The sequence below is a fragment of the Zootermopsis nevadensis genome, unplaced genomic scaffold (genome assembly GCF_977971745.1).
Source record: "Zootermopsis nevadensis isolate Lab colony 2312 unplaced genomic scaffold, Znev_1.0 Znev_ptg000006l, whole genome shotgun sequence".
NCBI classification, from domain to species: domain Eukaryota; kingdom Metazoa; phylum Arthropoda; class Insecta; order Blattodea; family Termopsidae; genus Zootermopsis; species Zootermopsis nevadensis.
The window spans coordinates 8,815,342-8,840,464 of NW_028259138.1; the positions used below are offsets into that span (position 1 = coordinate 8,815,342).

General features: G+C 36.0%; 1 protein-coding gene across 39 annotated transcripts in view; it reads right to left on the bottom strand.

Moving 5' to 3' along the window:
- Window positions 1-25,123, bottom strand: part of shot (dystonin-like protein short stop) — a 308,131-nt gene that overhangs the window by 15,465 nt on the left and 267,543 nt on the right. For 29 of the 39 annotated variants that reach the window (XM_087343471.1, XM_087343467.1, XM_087343486.1 and 26 more), the window contains 15 exons: window positions 24,273-24,497; window positions 22,861-23,183; window positions 21,582-21,866; window positions 21,037-21,196; window positions 19,794-19,991; window positions 19,580-19,710; window positions 18,490-18,652; window positions 18,063-18,364; window positions 16,086-16,151; window positions 14,687-14,761; window positions 13,025-13,196; window positions 12,278-12,395; window positions 11,832-12,061; window positions 10,994-11,111; window positions 3,772-3,923 (listed from right to left, as the gene is read on the bottom strand). In XM_087343471.1, coding sequence (XP_087199597.1) covers window positions 3,772-3,923; window positions 10,994-11,111; window positions 11,832-12,061; window positions 12,278-12,395; window positions 13,025-13,196; window positions 14,687-14,761; window positions 16,086-16,151; window positions 18,063-18,364; window positions 18,490-18,652; window positions 19,580-19,710; window positions 19,794-19,991; window positions 21,037-21,196; window positions 21,582-21,866; window positions 22,861-23,183; window positions 24,273-24,497 — 2,718 coding nt within the window. The other 10 variants (XM_087343498.1, XM_087343474.1, XM_087343472.1 and 7 more) reach the window with 6 other exon arrangements.

A 25,123-nucleotide genomic window follows, 5' to 3' on the forward strand; every position in this document is an offset into this window, starting at 1 on the left:
ATTATAATTTTAGAAAACAACATGCATTTCTGCGTATTAAAGATAAAAGTAATTTCCAGTCTGGAGTTTAATTTTTATTATATTATAATTTCCATTTAATATGCACATTCAGATTCACATATAGCAACTTCACAGTAGCACAAATAAGCAAAAATCATATATAACACCAACAATTAACTTAAACACAGGGACTCCCTTAATGTGAAATTATCAACAAGGCTGCTCAAAAATTGCTGTAATAATAAATGGTAAATTAAAGCATGCATATAAAACAAAGTATCATTATCTGTTCAATACTTCAAACATTTACTTAACCAAGAAATTATAAAGTCTGCTGAGATACACTGTATAAGGACCAATGTTTTATGTGATGGTAAATGTGTGTTACTTGAGAGGTTAGTTAAAGAGGCTCCTAAAACAACAGTGGTTTTTAAGTACTTCTCAAAATGATACTGAGGTCCTGCAACTAATATTAACCCTCTCCATATTCAGACATACTATGCTTCAAGAATTCACCATAAAAAAACGTTTACATTATTTGAAGTCTATCAATTGCAGAAATGGTGCCCACTATATAAACAGAATTTTTTTTAATATATCACAGAATCCATCAACACACAAAGAAACTAATCAACTCTCTAACAGATACCAGTACACGACAGGAATGCAACTTAACTCTTTCAAGGAATATGACTTGGAGCAACAATTTATACATGATGTGTCAAACCAAGAAGAAATTAGTTAACTCTCTCACAAATGTCACTAAATTACAAAGGAAATTAAAACACTTTCAAGTATTAGAGTCAGAAATTTCAATTTACACACAATATATCAAAGCATGAACAAGTTGGTTAAAACTCCAACAGATGAAGTCAATAAATGACGAGCAAAAAGTGAATGCTTTTAATTGCCATGCGAAGGAACAATAATTTACGAAGCATTTTGAGGGTACAGGCTGACAAATGTGACAAACAGTTCTGGTATTACAAGCTGCTGCAACACACAGTTCATATATGAGAATATTCTACAACCACTAATGCTTTCAGGATCTGAAATGTTAACAGAAAACTAGTCTACTGTTAGTCATTTTAGAACTCACCCAATGGAATCTTGGCAACAACTGATGCTCATCTCCTATTGCGATTACCGCAACTAATTCACCAATAAGCAAAAGGGGAAAATAATTAACCATTAATGCAGATGTAAATAACTCACTGTATGTACCTGTAAATACTTACCTAATAAAAATCAAATTATGGGCAGTTCACCCATGTAAAGAAAACATAAATTTAACATAACAAAGTAGAGAAAATAAATTCAGTACTGAAATAAAAATGAACAACTGATATAGAAATTAAAATACACAGCAAGCATAATCTGAAGGCGAGCACGTAGGTTTATATACAGACAGTTCTGCCAACTGTGTCTTATAAGAACAAGAAGAAACCCTGGAAAAGATACTTGGATCTCCTACTCAGTCATGAAGAGTTCAGACCACTGTACCAACTTGTAACCCAAGACATTACAATGGAAGGAGCAAGATAGGGAACTTCTCTAAACAACCAAAGCTGGACAACTTCAAACCACACACAAGTTCAAATCTGCAACAAGACAAATACTGCCACACAACTAGCATCTTAGCATCGTGGGAAATGAACATACAGAGTCAGTTTGAACTCTGTACAATCCTACATAATGGTTCATATCTGTGACTGTACAACAATTAATCCTTTTAGAAATAATATTTTCTAAGAAAAGATTCCCAAAACATCGAAGTTTTATTCCCTACCAACATGTCTGATCATTCCCGAAGACTGCACTGCAAACACAATGTCTCATAACTTCCTCAAGTCTCACAATTCTGTTAGAGTTTATTTTATTCTTTGTGTTCCTTAAAATGAGCATTTCCTGCTTCAAAAAGAATCTATAGGTCTAAGCAAAAGGAAAGACTTTAATATAGGTATAAATCAATGAACGGCAAAAGATTATTTTCTACACTGAATAAAAGAAACAAACTTTCAACACTATTCCGAAACATGAAAATTTACTAGCACTATTTGGGCCAGCCAATTAATTACATTAGAGGAAATTCAAGCTCTAGAAATTTAAAATACAAGTAAATATGTGTTTCAAAGCGTCTTCCCATCTTCAAAAAGGATTCTTTTTAATACATTAAGAAGATGACAATATCAAACAAATCAAAATGCACTATGATACAGGCTATAAATAAAAGCTAAACTAATTTTCCATGATGCTGAAGAGTGTTAGGCACACAACACAGTGTGTTGCAGTAATGACAGTAGCAGTGTTTATTTACCCAGTGATATGAGGGGAACCCAGATGCCCCCATGGCGAGTGGGTATGAGCAGGGCAGGTCCTCTCGTTGCCTCAGGCTTTCAATTATCGGCATCAGTTGAGTCATAAACTCCTTGGCTGGAAAAGTCCGTACCCACACTCCAAAATTTGACTAAATATTACAACCCTCAAACCCATCAACCATCTCTAGAAAACTCTGACCTAACAACATCAGTCCTTATTATGTAGTACAATGATATTATTAACACAGTGGACACAATATAAATAAATGAGGCCAGAAGCTAATAAATAAGTCCTTTCAACCAAACAGTGTCATCCTGCAGTACATCTAATAAACATAATCTAACTTACAAGTAATGAAATATAACTTACAAAGTACTGTACTTAATTAGCTTGTTCTATTTAATACAGAAATCAGTGTTACAGAAAACAACAGTGGCTTTATGTCGCATCTCCTGAGGTATTTTGTTTTGAATCCATGCAAACTGAAAAAGGTACTGTAACATTATACCATACCTTCCATTACGCCACAAGAAGCAGTCCATCCAGTAGTACCAACATCAAAAGCTCATGCATCATGTACATACATAACAACTACTGACCTTTGCAAAGAGTGCCAATGTCCATTAGAAATGCCCATTTCACTCGTAACACTCCAAACAAATCAAGTATCATAATGCCCATAAATAAGTATGATAATTACACAAACTGTAAGCATATATCTGTTCTTGTGTTTTGTAACCTGAAAATCAAATTTTCCTTAAAAGGGCAATTATTTAAGCGAACATAAAGATAACAGTCAACCACTTCATAAACTATAAGCAAATAATTTCAAAAGACTGGAAAATCATAAGAATAAAATAGCAATTTTTTTCAAATTAAGTAATGATAAAATGATTATACAAAAAAGAGAAAAAAAAACAAAGAAAGGAAGAATTCCATATTGACATGAGCGTATTTTTAAAACCTGCCCACATGCTTAAATCTGGAGTGCTGCAATCAGTGTAAATGGCATCCCTCGTATACAATTTCTGTGACTTCCAGCAAACTTGAGTAACGTGGTAACCAAGTTTGATGGAACAAGAAAGAAATTAAAATATAAAAAGGAAAGAAAAGGACAGACAAGATGTGTTTCTGTGGAAGAATGAAAACAAAGTATAATGAAGAAATCCACAGTGATACTGTCCACACATGGGCCTTCAATAAAACATATCCTTCCACATTTCAAGATGATAAATAAAAGATGAATGGTACTTATTAAAATAGAACTGTGCAGCGGAAAAAATGATCACGTGTATAATTCCACTTTCTCACTGGTCTGAAATAATCAGTGCTGGTGCTGAATTGGAATAATTCCTACTGGTCTACTTAAGCACCAAGCAGAAAATTGCAGATGCATCTACATACAATACATTGAGGAACAAGGATTTTGGACCAAGGACATGCCAGACAAACCTTGGTAATGGGTCCAGCCAGAGACTGGGAACGTTGTGATCCTGTTGAACTGCCACCCGGACTGGCCCTGGGTTTGAACGCAGTCATACTCTGTGACACGCCCTCTGCCAGGATGAACTGTTCACGCAGCTCGATGTTTGTGCGGCCCTTGGCTGCCATTCAGTGTGAAAGAACCGAATGCGAAGTATGTCATGTGAAGGGATTTGAAGGGTGAAAGGGAGCAGAGATGGAGTTGAGGATTGATGCCATGTCATTATAATACCATGGATGTAGGAAGAAGAGGCAAGAGAGAAAAAAGGAGGACAAAAGAAACAATACAATAAGCAAACCAAGAAAAACAATGCTGATGCACAAATTCATTATATACAATTCACAAAAGCAGTAAACTGTAATCATAAGAAGCATATTTAAAGAGCCTGAGGTCACAGAACCATGGTGCTAATTCTTCATAAAAAGAATAAACACCTCTTCCCTTAACCTACAGTCTCTACACTCACAAAACTAAACTATGCACCAAAACACCATAAAGAAAACAACACCATGCTTACATAAGCTAGTAGTGATATCCAACAAGTGCATTCATTGCAAGAAAGTCATTATTTCCGGTCTGAAACATTACACTTGGCAATATGAACCTAACTGGGCCAACACAGAGCATACAAGAATTTACAAATACTGCTAAATCATGGGATTCCCAATCTCTATCAAGTGGCAATTTTCTTCATCTTTTGTTTCTTGTTTTGGCAGGGGATACTCTTTCATTTGAATGCTGCACATCAACTATAAAGTTTCTCAAGAAAAGATAAAATTAGTATGCTAGTTATTCAATGACATGTTAATAAATGAATAAAAAAGTAAGACAAATTATCCTAATGTTTTTGCCGTCATATAAATTCAATGGCATGAAATTGCATTCACTCTCATGCACCAAATAGCATAAAACTATAAAATTACTTTCATCATTTTCAATTACATTAAATATATATGAATGATGTGAGGGGCATTCAAATTTTGCATTAATGCTGGATTAACATAAACATTAAATACCACAAACACAATTCCAGCCAGAGATTTTATTTGGAATGAATGCACTTAAAATTATACAATTATATGGTGGAGTAGACTAAACAAAACTTAAAGCTCAGTTTATGCAAAACCAATGAAGTAAAACAATATTAACCTGAAATAACTTGAACCAAAACTTGGTTATATTTATAACTAGTGGTTCATCCTCTGTCACAAGGGATAAGTTTTTGCCATAGAAGTCAGTCCACTTAAAAGCAATAGAAGCACAGCTTCCTCACCAGATCTTTCTGCATTTAGCTGTTATAATATCAATATCTTCAATCAAAAGTCACTTGACATTTGCTGACTTAACAGCCTAGATTGTACTAGAAATGTTATGGTGTTAAATGTGGAATATAATTTTGATACAAATTAATGATTTCAGTTCATAAGCTTTGCTCAGCACTTTGGAGGCGTCAAAATGCTTACACAATTATGTGATTCTGGTCGAATGTACTATTACACTGTATCTTTAAGTCAGTTGTTAATTTCAGGCTTCTTGCAAGTTTGTGGATGGTACAACTACAATGTATTTTATCAGTCAACAGGCAACTCAATCATATTCTTGGTATTGCTTGGTCCCCAAAGTATTTAATAATACAGTGCTCATATTATAGGTATGATGATGAAACAAGTTGTGGAAGATAGTTTAGTCAAATACCTACTTCTAGACAATTAATGAAGACATAAATGAACCAGTTCTACAATGATAATAATATGAAATACGATTCATTCCCCAGTAATGAAAGAAGAAATTACCATGGCACATTAGGCCTATATACTTCACTAAAAGAGGTTTTATTGGGTTCTATTAATGCTGGTGGTACTGACAATTAAAAATAACCTATCATCTGAGACAGAGAACAAATGGCAGAAAACTGATTTGCACCATGCTGATACATAAGAAGATGCAAACTGAAAACTTCACACATCAAGACATGCATCAAAGATATATTGTTCTTACATGACAAGGCCACGTAGCCCAAAGGACACCATGCCTCATGTTGCTCTGGCTTATTTGGGTCCGGGATTGGAAGTAAAACAACTTAAGTGCCCAAACCAAAATAATACAGTATGAAGAAAAAATGCAAAATCATAAATTGAGGGATTACAAGAACCGGATCCAATGAATATGAGTAACAAAGATGTACAGAAAATGTGTAAGAAAGGTGGATGGGAAAATGGATTAAAGTATTTTCATGAGTTTGGTTAAAGCAGCAAACAGGAGGAAAGAAATGAGAGAAAAACACTGTTAATGGCCCTATTTTCTAAAATGCTATGTGCCAGTATAAAGTAATCATCAACTACTCTACAATATTTGTCTACCTCTGATTTAGAAGCATGGAAAGTATCAAAAACGTGTAACACTTTATGTCCACAACTGTAGTTAGGGTTTGGAACTTACTATTATAAAGCAAAATTAGTCCTCTCTTAAGTATAACAACTGCCCATATGCTTACATGCTATGCACAATTTTTTCAATTACAGAGCAGAGACGTGCTGTGGATGGTCCACAAATTAACTCCATGAAGAAGCATAATTCTTGAGAAGCTGATAGTAACAGCCAGTCAAGAAATTCCCCCTCTTCTATGTAACCCAAAAATGTTTATAAGAACCCAACACTGGACCAAAGGCTCTATCCAAATCAGAGGCCCTGTGTAACATTTAATAACAAAATACATTTGTGAAGAATAGTCAGCCACAAGCCAAATTTCCAAACTGAAGGATAGTCTTTCTGTCAGCTACCCACCCCACAACTACCCTCCATATCTGGAGATTATCTCCTCCCTCAGTAAACTGAGGACATGACGTGCCATGCCATAGTTACAAGGCACCCACTAAAGGGAATGGTACACTGTAGTTAGTTAAATTATCTCTGATTACATATTATAAAAGTCAAACTACCACAAGAACAGCACAAGGTAAGAAAAGATACAAGTCTGCCCAAAGTATTCCATGAAATTTTATACAAATGATTGTTGAATAATGCATCCACTTCTGGAATAACAAATAAACAGGACGATGAATAGAAACCAGGACTTGTGGATAATCTTAAAACTTTGCATACTGTGTAGTGCATTAGAATATAAATAGGCAAACAAACAACTATTAACACTATAAAAAAGACACTATTGCCATACGCGGTACAACATCAAGAGGTCATCATCAGTGGCATCAGGGAAATCAATTCATTTAATTAAATGGCTCAAACTTGATTTAGAAAATAAATAATGAATAGGACATTTGACAAAAAGTATTTTAAGCCTATTTATATTCAGGATTTGTGGAGTCTGAATAAAAATATCACTTGGAAATCTGCCCTACCATTCCCAGGGCTATACACATCTTGGTAAAGCACTAAATTTTAAATTCTCATAAAGAAAACAATGTCTCAATAACTACTGACAATCTACGGTGAGATGCTTACTAATGGGCTGAACAGATGCCATAATTTCAGTTATCTCTGTTTCATAACTTCAACAATAATAATCAGTTATGATATTAATATATATAAGCAACACGCAACTATGTTTCAGCATTGCTCTATACTGCGTCTTACCAAACGTCGTGGTAAAGTGGTTAACATTCTGCTTTGTACTTGGGAGGTCCCAGATTCAAATCTCGGCCTGGAGACCGGCTATCCTGACCAGGTTTTTTGTGTGGTTTTACTCAGTCCCTCCAGGCAAATGCCAGGATAGTACAGTAAATTAGACCATTGCCACTTCCTTCCAATTCATTATTTACTACCATCCTCTCATTCGACACTGTATAGTCTGAGATACTAAAAAAAATGCCAGAATAAACTATAAAATAAATAAATATAACGCATCTCATACAGACAACAATGTTGTGTTGGTGTGATACCCTCACATAGTATATAAATAATGTGTTTCACATTTAACTTCATCACTGAATTGCAAAGTCATGACCATAATAAGTATCATTTAGGGCTTTTCTTTTAATGTCAAGCACAGCTACAAGTCTCAGTCTATTCATTTCCATGCTTCTCCACCAGACATCAAGCTGAAAGTATTTTTCACCACCAAACAGGAGGGGAAAAACCAAAGCCACAAGCTCAAGATTTTTAATATGTTACCTCAGGAGTTGTACGTCAGTTGGGTATATACTGCGGATTTAGTTTAGAAACTGTTAGAAGTAAGATGTTTTATATGTATGATTATGGCATAATTTCTTCACACACCTACAATAACCTCTAGACACTGTGTATGATGGTCTCATATATTTAGCACAAAAATCCTTACTTCCCATATTAATTACTGCAACCACTGTACCAATGTAAAAAAGATATATTCAGAACTCATTATGTTTAAATTAAGTTCTTACTGCAAACACTCAACAACCATCCTCTGAACCAAACTAAACTGTAATAATAATTTAACTAAACTCAAACACAAAATTAATGTAAACATTAAAAATTATAAAGCATAAAAACAAACTTAAATTATTATTTACCAATAACATAATGCTACCAGGAGAGAAAAAGTAGAGAACACACACAGCAAATTAATATACACTTCACTGCCTGTTTCAAACACTGAAAATATTTTCAAAAAGAGTATTCTTAATCTTAGAAACTGCATTTCAATAGCCAGAGAAAAGCACATTTATACTATCTTGAATACTGTATTTACCCTTATTTTTGGATCAGAAAATTAGAAAATCATGTATTCGTGTACAACATGCTTTGAAATATATAAAATAACGGTAATGGGGGGGAAGTCATACGAGGTGTCTGAATATTAGGTAGGCAAATTTGGCATTCATTGTTGTAGGTAGTATTTTGTAATGAAACTGATTTAGGCCAGAAGCTTGCACCACCACCCACCTCCCATAATTCATCACTCACTCTGTGTTACTGATTGTCAACTTGAGATAATGAAAATCTAAACTCTTAACAAAAGCACCAACTTAAAATAATTTATTTGGATGGTAATGCTCTTCATAGTCTGTGAAGGATAATCGAAAATTAAGATGTGAACTTATTCTATGCATTTACTTTTCACTGGATTACACTCAGTGCTTCATTATATTAGGTTGGTTATTCAATTTGGGTTTTAATGTGCACAGTTACAGTGTGTAACACTGACCATGTAAAAAGTAAAGTAAAGTTTGTCCCACTACGTGCCATATAGGCGCTTGGGGTGAGTGGAGGTATAGCTCCTCTCTTTCTTGACTTCAGCACTAGATGGGGTGAGTGGTCAGCATCACGCCCCGGCCGGCTTTCCCCCTGGGAAAGGACCCCAGTACCCATTGTAGAGGAGGCTGGGTGGGCCCCAGAGCCGGTCTGGACGCAGAGGCTAGAGGAAAAATCCTCTGCCCCCGTCGGGGATCGAACCCCGGCCGTCCAGCCCGTAGCTAGTCACTATTCTGACTGAGCTATCGCGGCTCATAACACTGACCACGTACTCATTAAAATTGGGCTTTAAGAACACTGTGATCGCAAATCCGCCCCCTGATCAGACAGATGAACCTCATCACAATTTGTATTATGTAGTTGTAAAATTCATAACCTAGACACACTCACTCATATTTTAAATCAGTCAGATGATGGTATGACTGTTGGTGATTTTTCTTTGACAGCAACAGAAAACATTCGTAATTATAAATCCTTAACACACAATTAATTCTACTGTGTGCAAGAAAAGAAAAGAAAAACTTCCTTGCTCCTTTAAATATGTGTTTCACGTATTACACGCACAATAATTTTAAGAATAAATAATTAAAATACTGCGTGTTATACACGAATAAATACAGTAGATGCTACCAGATGATGAAGCTGATGCTAATGTTGTTCATACAATGCTGCAATTTAAACATATTATTCTTGTCTTGAATTTCCGAAAAATTACATCTCGCTTATTGCAGATTATAAATAAAACAAAAATAAAGTGTTCACTGCACAACACACATATAAGATATAGATAAATTTCATAAAACTAAGACAAGATATAATATGTTAAAAGTTAGAAGTGCAAAGTACTAAGGAATTTCACATAGAAATTACAATGAAAGAATGAATAATGCAATTTTTATGCAGTAATTATATTTCATCTGTTAAGTTATCAACATTGACCGACAATCTTCAACCACATTTAAATGTAGTAATGTGATGTTTCAATAAATACTAAACCTGCAATTAACATACTGATGACCAAAGGATGTTCCACAAACCAAATATATGTATTTGTGCTAGTAACGGCAAAACATTTCTACAACAACATTTAAAAAAGGCATGGACAACTGCATATAAAAACTTTGTAAAATTTCTCTGTATGCCGCTCTCTTATACACTAAATAGTTTAATCAACCTCAACAGATGTCAGCATAATAAAATATTATTTTACAAACGCAGCACATTTTAATTACCTACTTTAACTCTGTATCATCATGCCAATCAACAACTCAAAATTGAAGACAATTGAGATGAAACTTTTGTATGACAGTACAACAACACTGTACCATAAAACTGGGCTGAGACCATTGCACATCAACAATGTGCATAAATATGACATATAATCATTATTATTAGACAAGGACAGCATATAAGTGGTCATCAATATGTTAAATTGTATCAGCTATTTATAAAAAGAAAAGTTTTTGGCTGTGCCTGGACAACATGCAGTATCACACAGGCTTTTAAAAATCGCACATTTCACAATGGCTTCATGAGAAAATTTTAATTTCCAAACCTGATTTTCCAGAAGGAATATAACATCCACAATATAAAACAAAATAAAACCTTACAGTTTTACAAACAAGTAAACGTACACTGTTACTTTTTATTTCACGGTACTGAGAGAGAAGCACTGACCAATGCCTTGCATTCTGGCCAGTGCATTTGCACCTATACCAACAATAATAGCCAAACCAGGCTGTTGTGGTTGACAGGTCAACTCCCCAATTTGATTCAGACTGAAGTTTTCTGTGGTTTTCCTTAGGCAATAAATTTCTTTCCTCCCAAATTCATTATTCACACAATCATCCTTTCAATGGATGTTATATATCACAGACAACTGACAAAGTGTCATTAATTAAACTATCACACAAAACCAATGTGAAATTGTGTTCGAGACTTTAACCAAGATGTACATGATGGCATCAAACATAAGCATTGAGGATACAGATGAATGCTTACCTCGACACGGATCATTCTTCACCAGGAACTCGTCCAGAGCCACCCAACCACCACCAACTCGCACCATCACAGTTGAGCGAAGGATACGCACCAAACGCAGTTTCTGACTGTCACCAAACTGTGACACACAAAATATATAACCAATCAATACACAATGGAAATAAAATTATAGTTACCAATACATACCAATTATCAATTACATTCAAGTGTTCTTTACATTTCAGCATCCAAGAAGAACGCCTTATATTATTTGTCCATAAGCCCATCCTTGAGCCATGGCTGTGCTGCTGTCAATCAGTGGCCTCAATGACCTACACTTTCTGCAAACTATGTAACTTGAGACTGGCTAAATGGATTTTCATGAAATTGGGTGTAGAGACTATGCCACTAGTAAAATCAGAAATACCAAAATCACAGATGCTCAAATTCATGAGGTGGGATGATAATCCTCCAAGACGGTAATTATCCATGATCGACTGTGATTACTGATGACATCATCACCCATAAGCATATAATCAGAGAATAGCTGGAGAGACCTTCATGAAATTTGATATGGATATCGTGCCACTGGAGGCTATTTACTTTTTATTTCCTATAATAAGTCACATCAACATGACAGATGATAAAATTTGTGAGACCAGAAGATGATCCTCTATAGTTGATGATGTCATCACCCATGCTGCTACCCAAGAGTGATCATACAAACTATCCGTGCTGCCACCTATGAGGGTATACACATGAACTACTTGTTATCACAACCAATGAATGTGGCAAAATGAACATCTCTGAATTTATATTCTGTGGACTAAAATATTCCCAATCTTGTTTTTTTACTCACCCTGTACTTTCCTTCTCCAACCTGGAAGACACGGAACTTTTGACGGCAAGTACACAGCATCACCAATCGCTTCACTTCATCATGGATCTTATCTGCCTCAGTTTCTGGTTTCCGTTCCTCCCAGTCTGGCCTTAGAGCAGCAATGAATTCCTTCCAGTCGATCAGACCTTCTCCCGACCGGTCAAACAGGTCTGCTACTGCATTCATTTCTAACCTACTAGTGTCAAATTCTAACAGAAAAGACAGATACAAGAAATGATCAATAATTTACGAAAAACAGCTTAAATGTTTAAACATCTGATACCAAATATTGAAAACATTAATAAATTTCTGTTTTAATGAAAGATAAGTTATAAGCCTATGTTGTCCACATTATCCACTTCTCACTGCAGAAGCCAGCTAATATTATATTATGCAAATCCTAAGAAGCAAACTCCTTTTCTTACTGGTTTTCATAATTCCATCGATGAAGTCCTCTCTGGGAATGAGACCATCATTGTTTTTGTCCATTTTTCGGAAGAGGTCAGTCAAACGTGATTTCTTGTGGTTCATGAACTTCAAGAACTGTGAAAAAAATAGGCACTCTTGTATCAATTCATAAATATTATGGGTTTTACTTATTCCATTATTTAAACATCTTTGAACAGTCTCCTTAAAAGCATAATAATATCACATAATGAAACTATAATACACAAAACAAACACAACACAAAATTATATTTCATGTTTGAACACACAATTATTGTCAATAATGATTGATGGTTTTGTTTTTTAACGTAACTGCAGCAACTGTTCAGAACTGATAAAAACAATACCAGTCTGTCCTGCTATATAGGTTATGCCTACCACCTTCTTATTTGCAATGTATTTATTTACAATAAAGGGTCTTCCTTGAAATTCTGATAATCAACTCAGCTGGACAAGAAATTCACTGCTTTTATGGAATTCACTGGTTCATTACCACGTTCATAAGAGTCTGTCATTTGTCCTATCAATCCACTCAGTCAGTTCCTACCTACATCTCAATGACCCATTTAGATATTAATCTACCCCTACGATTCCCTGCTCAAAATGGAAAATATTCCCCATTTTTCCCAGCATCCTGTGTTTTCATTCAGCTCGTCCTCAATGTTATTAGCCTATCAAAATTAGTGTCAGTGAATTCATGCACCTTTAAATAATCAGCATACTTACACGCTTCCTCCAGTCATCCCAACTAAAGTTTTTAACTTTCTCCAGTTCCAGCAAATATGAATACTTCTCTTGCAAACGGCGCTGCCGCTCCCATGCCAGCATCCATACATTGCGCCATCTGTCCCAAAGTAGTTTCACCCGTGGGTTTCGGAACACAGGCTCTGCACCCTTGCTACTCAAGTACAAAAGTAGTAGTTACCACACCACATAATATAGAAGTGTAATGGAAAAATAATATTTAATATTTTGGTTTGTTTTTACATGTTTGTTCTAGTAAATCAAACTAAATAATTAATATCAGGCACATATTTACATGTGTGTGCCACATTTAGTTTACCAAGTGATAATATCTGACATTCATATTCAAAGACTGTAATATATTTAAATTGGTGCACTATACATACTCAATTAATTACCAACAATAACTCTGAAAAGGGTATACAGTTGTTTCTTCTATAATGTAATAGTTGTGTTCCTGGTAAGCACCATGTTACGGAAAAAAAATCACATTATAGAAACCGTTGGTTCAAATGGAAGTCAGGGGGAGACAGTTTGGATTCAACATCATGAATGTAATTTTTCAAAAGTAGTTAGTAGTTATTAATAATATGAATGTATTACTTTTGCATAATAAGTTTCCATACCTGCATTTATAGAAGATGAGTTCATTTATTTTGCTGACTGAAGTACTGGAAGCAGATTACATTAACTTTCCCTTGTCCTTTTTTATTAACCCAAACTTCCTGACAAGTCTACGTGATATAATAACCCAGAACAGCATCAAGTTACAAACATATAAATAATTTTCCTTCACTAAACCATTAGCTAACTCAAAGCACAGTAAACTTCTGTTGGACACCTAATATCAATAACCAGACTGCCATTTTCGTTTGTAAAAAAGGTATAGAATAGAGAAGACAATATTACCTTAAATCCAGTTCATATTAACCTCACCACCACAACAGACACATACTTAAAATCACAATAATGAAGAAACAATATTATTGAATTTCAAGGTCAATACCATTAGCCATGAATATGAGCATAGCATCAAGTCTCAAACATTATATCACATAAAGGTTAATTGAAGATCTGACCATTCCTATATATCAACAAAATATGTCTGATGCTAAGACAAGAATATACAACCCACTACTTGTATGCTGTAACAAGATACCATTCAGACTCATGCACAAATCTGTTCCAAAATGAGAAAACTCATTGATTTTCATGAGCAAAAATAATGAGTATTTAGCAGCCTCTTTGTTACCAACTTCTTTGACACCATGTGATCACTTTCACAGATTTTATAAACAATATACTCAGTTACTATTTTTAAGTGTTTCTGTTAGAAAACACATGCTCACCAAAAAAGAGAAAGATAGATAGATTTAGTACTCCCAGTAACACATAAAAATACATTATTCTGAATAAAGGAATATACATGGAACACATTTTGCTTTTCCTATAAATCAGTGACAAAGAGCCTACTGTACTAAGCAGGTTTGAAGGTTATAAGTTTGCATTAGTCACTTGACGACAAAGACAAATTTTGGTTATGTTACAAACCATTACATACAAAACTGGTTTCAATAAGAACATATGATGCAACTGTTCATATAAACTATGAAACAGCTTTATAATAAATTAATATGTTCTAACCTTCCTTTAGCTGCAAATCTGGGCCCAATGTGAGGTACCAATTCCGGTGCTTTCTCACGCCCTGGGCTCGTGCGACTACACAGCAGCAAATAAAACAACAAACAGAAAAAACACTACTGTTAGGTAACATGCACACAGGCACACACCCACATAAATGGGATTAATACTACCAAACTACATTTAGCTTGAAATGAAGGGTTAAAACCCTTTAAATATTTGTCTATATAACTGGTAACAATGAATCTGTTTGGCTACAAGTACCTGTAGACTTGAAAAAATGATGCCTTCAGCAGCAGTCTTAGTTAAACATCTAAACATTCATAAAGTCTCAAGTTCTGAACCCCATACAGCTTTAAAAGGTTTGGAAAAACATGGTATACAGACAAGTCAGTCTACAGACACACTACTTGCAAATGCTCTCATCTCACTTCACTTCAAGCTCATAATACGAATCCATCAAAACTACAGCTACCAATGACAACTACAGCACATGACACAGCATTATTTGTGCTGTAACTGCCAGGGAAATCCTACAGTATAAAGCTTTAACAATACAAATCACAAGATGATTAAAACAATGAACAGGGGTTACAATCACTATATTCACTGCAATGCATTCTGAAGGATTTATCTTATAAGTGCTAGCAAATTTTGTTTCTAAGAATTCATACAGATTTAAATCTGACAATTCAGTGAAATATCCACCATATCTCTACACAGCTGCAGAATATCATTCTGTGAGAAAAGTAATGTAGATATTGGCCATCTCTGATAAGGCTCAAATGAAGAAAAATCACTTGACTTTCAAATAGTCAAAGAGAAGTTCAATGTGGAAAAGTGAAGTATGTTAAATCTATGAATCTTCTTCTTTAATCCACAAGTTTTGTAGGTGAAATGGGACTTTCTTTACATGGGCTGTTCAATAAACACTAAGAATGATTTTAAAAATAAAAACTTACTTCCTTTATTCTAAACCTTTACAAATGCATTCCTTTCCAAAATAGGCTCCCTTACTAAATACACTTATCCCAGCATGTTTGCCACTCATCAAAGACATGGTTGAAGCCATTTTTGGACATCTTTAAAATTGCTTCCTCAGCTTTGAATGTAACATCTTTGGTCTGGAAGCTCTGTCCTAGAAGCTGCCTTGTAAGTGTAGGGAGAGGAGTCACAAGGCTCTATATCTGACATGTAGGGAGGGTGCATGATACACTGAATACCTTTACTGTCAAAAATTGAATGACAGAGTCCACAACATGTTGTCTAGCATTGTCATGATGAAGCATCCAGTGTCCAATAAGATCAAATAATTTTGCTTCAAAATAAGTCTTTTGTTGAAAGTGTGCAAATACTAAGGCTACCCTCTCCTTTACACCCCAAACCACTGCCGTATACACACCTGGATTTGCGTGATGGTGAGTCATACTCGGGTGATGATTCCCGATTATCTCTGCTGTTCTCCTTGCTGCAGCCACAAGCAGGCAGGCCAACAGCACAAAGTGATAAAACAGACAGAAACCAACACATGCTCACAAATATGCCATGCCCTATCAAACACTAATAACCCACAGTGAGATAAGAAGTGACAACACAAAACTACAATAAATTTTAAGGTGGCATTCTCTACTCTACATGGTGCTTCTCCAAACTTGTTCACAAAAGTCAAATTGAAATTATGGTTACTCAACACACACAAACACATGCGGCCATGCCTGCACCTTTGCAAGCGCACACACACATATGCAATACTAAATTACATCATAGTTTTGTGAAATACAGGACCTTCTATTTTCTAACTGATATTTAATTATAGATATAAGTGCAACTGAAAGTGTCTCACAAACCCACACTAATTCCAAGTTAAATGGTTGACATACAAAGTGAGAATCAAACTGCAATATCTAGCCTGCTTGACTGATAGTCACCATTCATGTCATCTTGGATTTCTTTTCATGATGGCAATACCTCATTTATTTGCAAGCTGACATTGCTGTTATGACAATACAACTCATACAATCACCATTAACAGACAACTCTTCTGCAAGTAGCAGTTTCAAATTCATTTTTATAAAAAAGTAAAGATATCCCACTCCCAACTTAATGGTACCTGCACCTTGTCGTGGTGGTGGGGCTCGAGTACCTCAGTGAACCCAAGAGCTACTGGTAGGGCCTCCCTAGCCAGATTGGTCAAGGGGGAGAGGTCAGACTAAGACAGGTTGGGGTTGGTAGCAAGGCCAACAACCTTGTACCGTAAAAAGGAAGATGTTTCAAAACCTCAATCAAAGCCTCTGACAGACGGACCTAACAGAGGAGAATTGAGGAGGACATGGACCTATGTAGGTGCTCAGGGGGAGAGGCGGTATAGCTCCTACCCATTCTCAGAGGCTAGAAGAAAATCCTCTGCCAGACCTTGATTCAGACCACTGATTCCCCAGACATGTATGTGGAGTGACAACCACAGCATTGAAATATTCAGTACTTTAAAATACAATTATGAGCTTCAATAGTGGATGTCAGATAGGAGTAACCAAACACACTGTGCATTTGTGGCAGTAAATGTGATTTCCATATCCCATACATGTAAAAAGTGCACTTGTCTGTGCTTAAGCACACACTATTAAGATGTATGATGGGCAACAATGGTAAAGCTTGCAGCATCCTAAACCTTGGCACTGGATGACCCATACCAGAACACAATTCAAAGAAACAAGGCACTGCATCATGCTTGGAGAATCTGGCAGGTGGTGCACTGATATGATAAACTGTGAGCATGGTTTGATTACCAGCATAGCAAGTATTTTCTGTTCAATAACCCAATAAATTATTTTGCTGTACTGAAACCAATAAAAATGAACTGAAGTATGAGACACACAAATGCTGAAATGCAAACAGTAATAACCATTTCAGTGCCAGACTCCAACAACTTTACACATACTAGGGCCACCGAATAATTGTAGAACTTCTTTGAATTTTAATGTGAGCGATGTTTTTTATTTGAACCATTATGAAATGAAACATACATTTCCCACTATTACTGGCATAATTTCTTGATTTATATCACCAGGGAATAACTGTGTGTGGCAATACAAAATAGCAAATATTTGAGAAACACATGACCAATCTGGAACTTTACACAATTTATTTTATTCCCAATTTACTAGATTTTGGTATTGTAAGGGTTAAAGTAAAGCCATTTTGAAGAAAGGAAAAGAAGTACATTATTTATCTCTGAAACTAGTGTTTAAACTTAAGTGCTACTAAAATCTAGATATGCATTACTATTTTGTTTACAACCAAAGTACATGCAACTTCATCCAGAAAGTGTTAAAAAAGTAGGTTTTCTGAACTGGTCTTGAAGGAGCTGATCTGTACTCACCCAGGTGTTTTAGGCCTTGAAAGCTTGCGATCTTTGACAGCATGGGGTGTGGTTGGTTGTTGTTTAACCTGTTGTCGGGACTTGCACACACTGTCCACTTCAGGCTGACGCTTTGAAGTATTTTCCATAAATTCTCTGTGGTCAGAGATAAGACCTTCTAATGTTGGTATGTCATCAGGCAAGGACTCTGCTTCAAGGGTTAATAAAGTACTCTCCAGGCCAGCCAGCCAAGTCAGCAGTTCTTCCAGCAGACCCTCCAAATCATGTAAGGAGCGTAGATGTTCCACTAACCGCTGTTCTCTCTGCAAGATATATAAAGTAATGTTACAGGAATGTATGAAAACTATATTATCATGTTCATTTAATGTACTAATTTACAAACTTTTTTATTAGTTAGTTCGTCTCCCAGCATTTGTATAATACATACCTGTTTGGCCCAAGTAGACACTTCTTCCCAGCGAGACTGGATAATGGTAATCCAGTGTTTAATGACAGTTGCACCATCAGGATGGGCTTTAACAAGTATATGTTGTGCCAATGCAATTGTATTATCTTTCTCATGTTCCTTCTCAGTCATTTCACGCATAAATCTGTAGGTTCAGGACACAATCATCATTAGAAGTGTAAAACAAGGTATACACCGTCATAACACTTTCTTAAAACTGAGAAATAAAACCAAAATTAGCAGTTATCACGAATGATAACATCAATAACAACAACTATTACTGCTTCTTCTGCCACCATGAATACTACAAATAGACTATTAAATAAAACAGTAAGATACAAATAAATATAATAATGATTTGTTTAGGAGGATTACAAATTTGTGATCAGTATAAGACTTGGTTGATGGGAAAAAACTGTATCCTCAGATATCTGAAATGAACAAGAGATCAGGGTGATCAGCACAGTAATGTATGCAATAAGTTCCTCTGAAACATCAGTCAACATCTACCAGACTACATGGTGCTACAACCCATAAGACAGCTGTGCGAACCTCAAATCTCACCTGATCAAAAGAGAATCAATTAAATTTTCATTATACAAATTATAAAAAAATAAACACAGTCAAGTTTACTGTTACATCTTCTCCCCAGCTTTTATGAAGGCTGGTGGTGATAAATTTTCGTGTTCCATTATGCGTAACTAATAGTCACAGTAGTAGACATTCTCGATGTGTTAATAAACTGAAAACTTTCGATTAACAATTCTAATGCAAACAATTTAATTTTATAGCAGTGGTACTAAACGTGACCACATTAATATTCTCATGGCCTCAACACTCCTACATAAACATATTTTCCTGTCCTTTACACTTAAAGGTGTTAGTCTTCTCTTCCTGTCTCCAAGCAGCATATTTCTGAAAGTTAACAGACCTCCTAATGCTTCAATACAGTGGGTCATATATGTGAGAAATTGTCCTTTCACATACTTAGCTACAGTCCCTGTGCTATTTTTCCTAACATTCAATACTATAGACACACTCTAATACTGTGGTGCATCATCTTCATACTTACTTGTCATGTTCAGCCAACTGGTTGCGAGTCTCTTGTTCATCCTCAGGCAATGGTCCTGCAAACCTCAGCTTCATTTCTGCATCTGACAACCATTCCAGAAGCATGTGTACTGCCTTGTGCAACTGTTCAGCCTGCACACAAACACAGATTCAAATTCTGCACTGCAGACCACATGCAATCATTTTTAAATCTGAGCACAAAACCAAGTTCTTACCTCTTTCAGCGCATCCTCTAGCCGGAGAGATTTTTTCCTGCTCAGAGCTGACACTTTGTCCCACAAACCTTTGAGCTCTGACAGCTGTCCTTGGATTGTTGCAGCATCATTAGGTGTTGCCTTTGCTTCAAGCTCTTTACCAGTCCGCTGAACAGACTCCATCTGTGCAGCACGACTTGCAAGATCTTCCTCAAATGTCTGTGAAAAGAATGCAATATGACAACACATGCTGATTTCACAGCATTAAAAGGTACTGAGGTCCTTAATACAAGGATTCCTCACTAATGATCTATGACAATGGCTGACTCACTCCACCACAATTTGGACACTATCCACTGTCTAAGAGATCTTCAATATACACAATCTTTCAGGACTTGGCTCCTCCCCATTCTTTAGCTGACTACTGTCATTGTACTGTTACATGCTTTAAATATCTTTTATTTTTGAAATTCATGAAACATGTCAATGTCAAACTACGAGTCTTTAGAATACTAAACTTGGTACAGTGGTTACTGCTGATGCCGTAACATTCAAAGAGTTTTGAAGCTTGATCTCTACCTCTGCAACTGATATAAAAAATAATAATAAACAACTAAAAGTAGGTTGGCATAATGACAAAGACATGAAACCAAGAATAGAATAAACTCCAAAACATTACATCTATTAAATATACTTCTGACAGTAATGGTAGCATTCAGCATCAAATCTGGAATATTTTGAATATTAAACTTTTTTGCTAGCCAGTAAACCACCTGTGACCAGTCACTGTTAAGCACTTGATGACCTGACAGTATATGAAGACAAACATAGAACCATGCTTGAAACATCACGTATATTATACTGTAAAACTCAAAATAGGAAAAATTCAACACAATTCTGATATAACACATAACATCAAAAAGGAAGCAACTGGTACTCTTAATTTTACAGTTTTTGTAATTATAGAGTGCACACGTTATCTTCGGTTAGCACACTTTCAACTTTTCCTCTTTTTGTGCTAACGAGTACGATTCAATCCATGGACTCATGATGAAAGCTATCTAGCTATACAAGATGAAATCTATTTTTCACATTACTTCAAAGGAATGCCTGCAAATTTCACGGTGTATAGGGACAAGGTTTGCAGAGCATATTCCCTTAACTTACTAAAAAATTCACAATACGATCAATGATAATCTGGAAATATAATTGGTGCAAGTTAAAATGCAATAACACTCTATGTAAGAGCAAATCCTAGACTCACCTTGTGTTGCTCTACAAGTGCCATGACAGTATCCAGGTCTCCATGAACAGGACCTTCTTCTGACAAAACCTTCTCCACCTTTTGCAGCCATTCCAGCAGAGCCTGGACAGCATCTTTGAACTGGCCAGAAAACAGCAAAGCTTCCTCCAACTTTCTTTGTCTGGACACAACGAATCACACATTTTTAGAGCCTTATATTAAAATACAATACAGAAAGAAAATCAAGTAACATACACATTGAAATTCCTACTAAGACTCGATAAAATTCATCTGTGCAGACATATAGAGACTGCGTATGTGTGTACGCGAAAGAGAGTTCTTCTTTCATAGTTTAACAATATTTCACACAACACACAAAATAATTGAACAGCAATTTATCACAAGAAAATTATGAGTAGTCAATTGGAAGTGATGGAAAAGGAAGTGGTTGTGGCAAATTTAAGATTTGAAATTTGTTCTCACACAACCAGCTGTAGTAGGATCAGGTATGGCACTACTAAGAGCACAGAAAGGGAAGTGGGGAGAGATGAAAGTTAGGCTCTGACCTGTCAACTGACTTCGCGCACACAGCATTCCACTTGTTCTTGAGTTCAGTCATCATCTGCTTCAGAGCAGGCTCATCAGACTTGGGTGACCGCTCCTTTAGAGTCTTCCCAGCCCTCATTGTGGCATCGTAGGTCGCCTGCTTTCCAGACAGAGCACGCTGGAATTCACGATGTTTTGCAAGACGAGCCTTAATCTTTTCAGGATCATTGCCAATACCAGAAGCTTCAATTGCCAGATCATCCAAGCTCTTCTCAGTTTCTCTGAGCCATGCCATCATACCAGACCTGAACACATATTTTCTTTAATTTAGTGACAGCCTACAGTATCACAAGCAGTTTTAACTGGTATTTGTCCAACAAGAATATCAAATTCACACAACACAAATTAAATCAGCATGGGTGCAGCATGAAATATTTCCATGGCTCTAAAAACAAGAGACAAGGAAACAAACCCTTAAGACCAAAAACTGATATATATTTAATTTTATGTCACTTATAAAAGTAGGTGATATTTGAAGAGAATTAATTAAGCAACCTTTTCATATCGAATACATACTACACACATTCATATCAATATCTGAGAAAGGTACTATAACTATGATGTAATGCATATTATGTAGTAATAAATAATAAGTGTGAAGTTATTAAACTAATTTACTTAAGATTTAAATCACAACTAAATCTGTAAATAATATTTATTTCATCTCAGTTCAATTCAAAATGTTGCATACTTTGACATATAACAGTAACTAACAATCTGGTTATTGAATCTGAATGTTTAATATATGATTCCAAAAGCCTGCCTCTGGTCCTATTCCTAGGCCAATTCCATCCACCTCCCATTCTACTTTCCTAGAACTTAGCACAATATTATCCTCCCAGCTCTGTTTCAGTCTCTGAAGTGGCAACTTTCCAAAAAGTTTCTTGAACAGAAACCTAAATGCACTTCGTATCTACCCTATCTAGCTACATGTTCGGATCATCACAAATACCCTAGTTTCACTAAACTAATTGCAATATGTAACCTGTACAAATCACAGAGTTCTACTTCATGAAATATCCTAAGTTGTCCACTTCTTTCACACCATGCTCAGTTTATTATATATTAAGCTCACTTAGAGCCAGCGATATCTGTTACGGCTGGTTAAATCTGCGCTAGCAGCCGCAGTAAGAGCTGTCACACATAACAACAAAGTACACTAAACCTGATCAAATATGTAAAATGACAGATGAAGTATGAGGAATAACCAACTAATGAATTACCAAAGCACAAACTCACCAGGAGTCATGGAATTCACGTGCTTCCTTGTAGCCATGATCAAGCGCTCGAGTTCGCTCTGCCGACTTGCTTACTACCCTTTCCCAGCGATGCTGAACACTGATCAGCAGATTCTTGATGAGAATTACATCTTGTTTCTGACTGAAGTACTTGAGGTGTGTTCCCTTCTTGTCCAGATTTAGCATAGTTTCCCGATGAACACCAACATCCTTCTGGAAGGTTTTGTGTTCTTCTATCTGACCCAGAATTGTTTCCATAACACGAGATACAGGTTTCAAATTGCTCAAGATCTTCTCAGCATTGGTCAGCCAGTCAACAAAAGCCTGTACAATTAAAACACTTAAATAACACCAATCCCATTACTCTTCAGAACTGCAGTCAAAACTTGATTTTTTGTTTCTAAAGTCTACCTGCACAAATGTTTGGAGCTCATGCATGAACTGGGTCCTATATATCTCGTAAATGGATAATGAGACAGCTAGACGAGCTACTGTTACCAGTTCATCAAAAAAATGACAATGAAGAGACTAGATGTTATGACAACACCCTGGTACAAGTCAGAACCATGACTCTCACAGAGATAATAACAGTAAACTACACTACATCAACAGACATAAGTGAAGGTTTAGCTCATTCAATGGTGCATGGCATTCTTGGATTCCACAACATCCGTGCTTGATGGATTCCAAAGGAATTGAAAGAAGACCACAAGTACAATTGTGTGGACATTAGCTCTCATCCGTTGGACAATATTTAACAGCATCATCACTTGTCACGAGTTTTGGACACATTACAAATCACAAAGCAAACATCAGAGTATGCAGTGGAAGCTTCCATCAACATCTGCTGCCAAAAAATTCATGACTCAGCCAAGAGCGAGGAAGTTAATGGTGATGGTGTTCAGGGACTCTCAAGGTCCTATCCTTGAACATTACCATGAATATAATAATGGCAATGTATGCTGACACATTACAAAATAAACTGAGACCAGCCATTCACACAAATCAACCAGGAAGATTATTGGAAGGTGTTCTCTTCTTGCCTGACAATGCTCGACTTCTGCCCATACTAGGTAAACACTTCGGAAGCTGAAATTTGAAGTTCTTGACCATCCAGCATAAAGTCCGGACCTTGCACCTTCAGATTTCTATCTGTTTGGATCCCAAAACGAGGCTCTCAGAGGTTGGTTTTTGCAGATGAAGGAAGTGGTACATGACTGACTAAGCCCAAACAGTTTTTCCTGATGGCAAAAGTAAGCTTGTGGACCACTGAACAAAGTGCGATGAAAAGCATGGAAACTATGCAGAAAAGTGATTCACTGTGACCTTCAACACTAAATAAGTTGTGACAAAAAAATTAATGCAAATACTTTTTAAATCATACTCATATTAAGAGAGAAGAGAAAACCATACCTGTAAAGCTTCATGGAACTCTGTAGCCTCCTTAAGAGCAATTTCTAGTTTGATCTTCTTGTCTGAAGCTCGGGCAGTAACACTGTCCCAGCGGTTCTTAAGTGTCCGGAGGTTGTGCTGCAAGTTATTGGCTGCTCCTGAGCCTGACTTCTTCAGGTACTCCTGCCCTTGCTGCAGAACTGTCTCTACCTTGGGACGACTCTGCTCGAATTCATTGTATACTTCCTATGGTTTTAACATTGAAAGACCAATAATTAGTTACCTCAGGCAGTAGTTATAACATTCACATGCTAAGGTGAATCTAGCATTAAGCATTACACAAAATTAGAAGTGAAAATTAACTCCATGGCCAGGAAATTCTTGCAATTCCCAAACTGATTTATGCATTTCCTTGAGGTTAATCAACATGTTCACAAAAATCCATTACTAGACTCTATCCTGAGCGAATTCACTCCAGTTCATACCCTACATCCAAAGATCCATTTTAAGGTTACCTTCCCACATATGCCCGTTTCCCATAACCTGTCAACCAAATTTTTGTAATGCATTTCTCCCACACACTTCATGATTAACGTTCTATAAGAGTATCAGGCAGACTACAAATTATTAAACTCTTCACTGCATAGTTTTTTCCACTATACTGTTATTTCAGCTTTCTTAAATTCATATTCAAATTCTCCTCATAACTTTGTCCTCAATCTGTGTTCTTCAAGTTTAATACTCATATAGGAAAATAGCAGATTTGTACATTTCAGTGTTTACATTTTCAGGACACAAGAAGATAAAAGATTCTGAACTTAATGGGAGATAACATTACATAAAATTACCTGTCTGTCAATTAACTTGTGTTT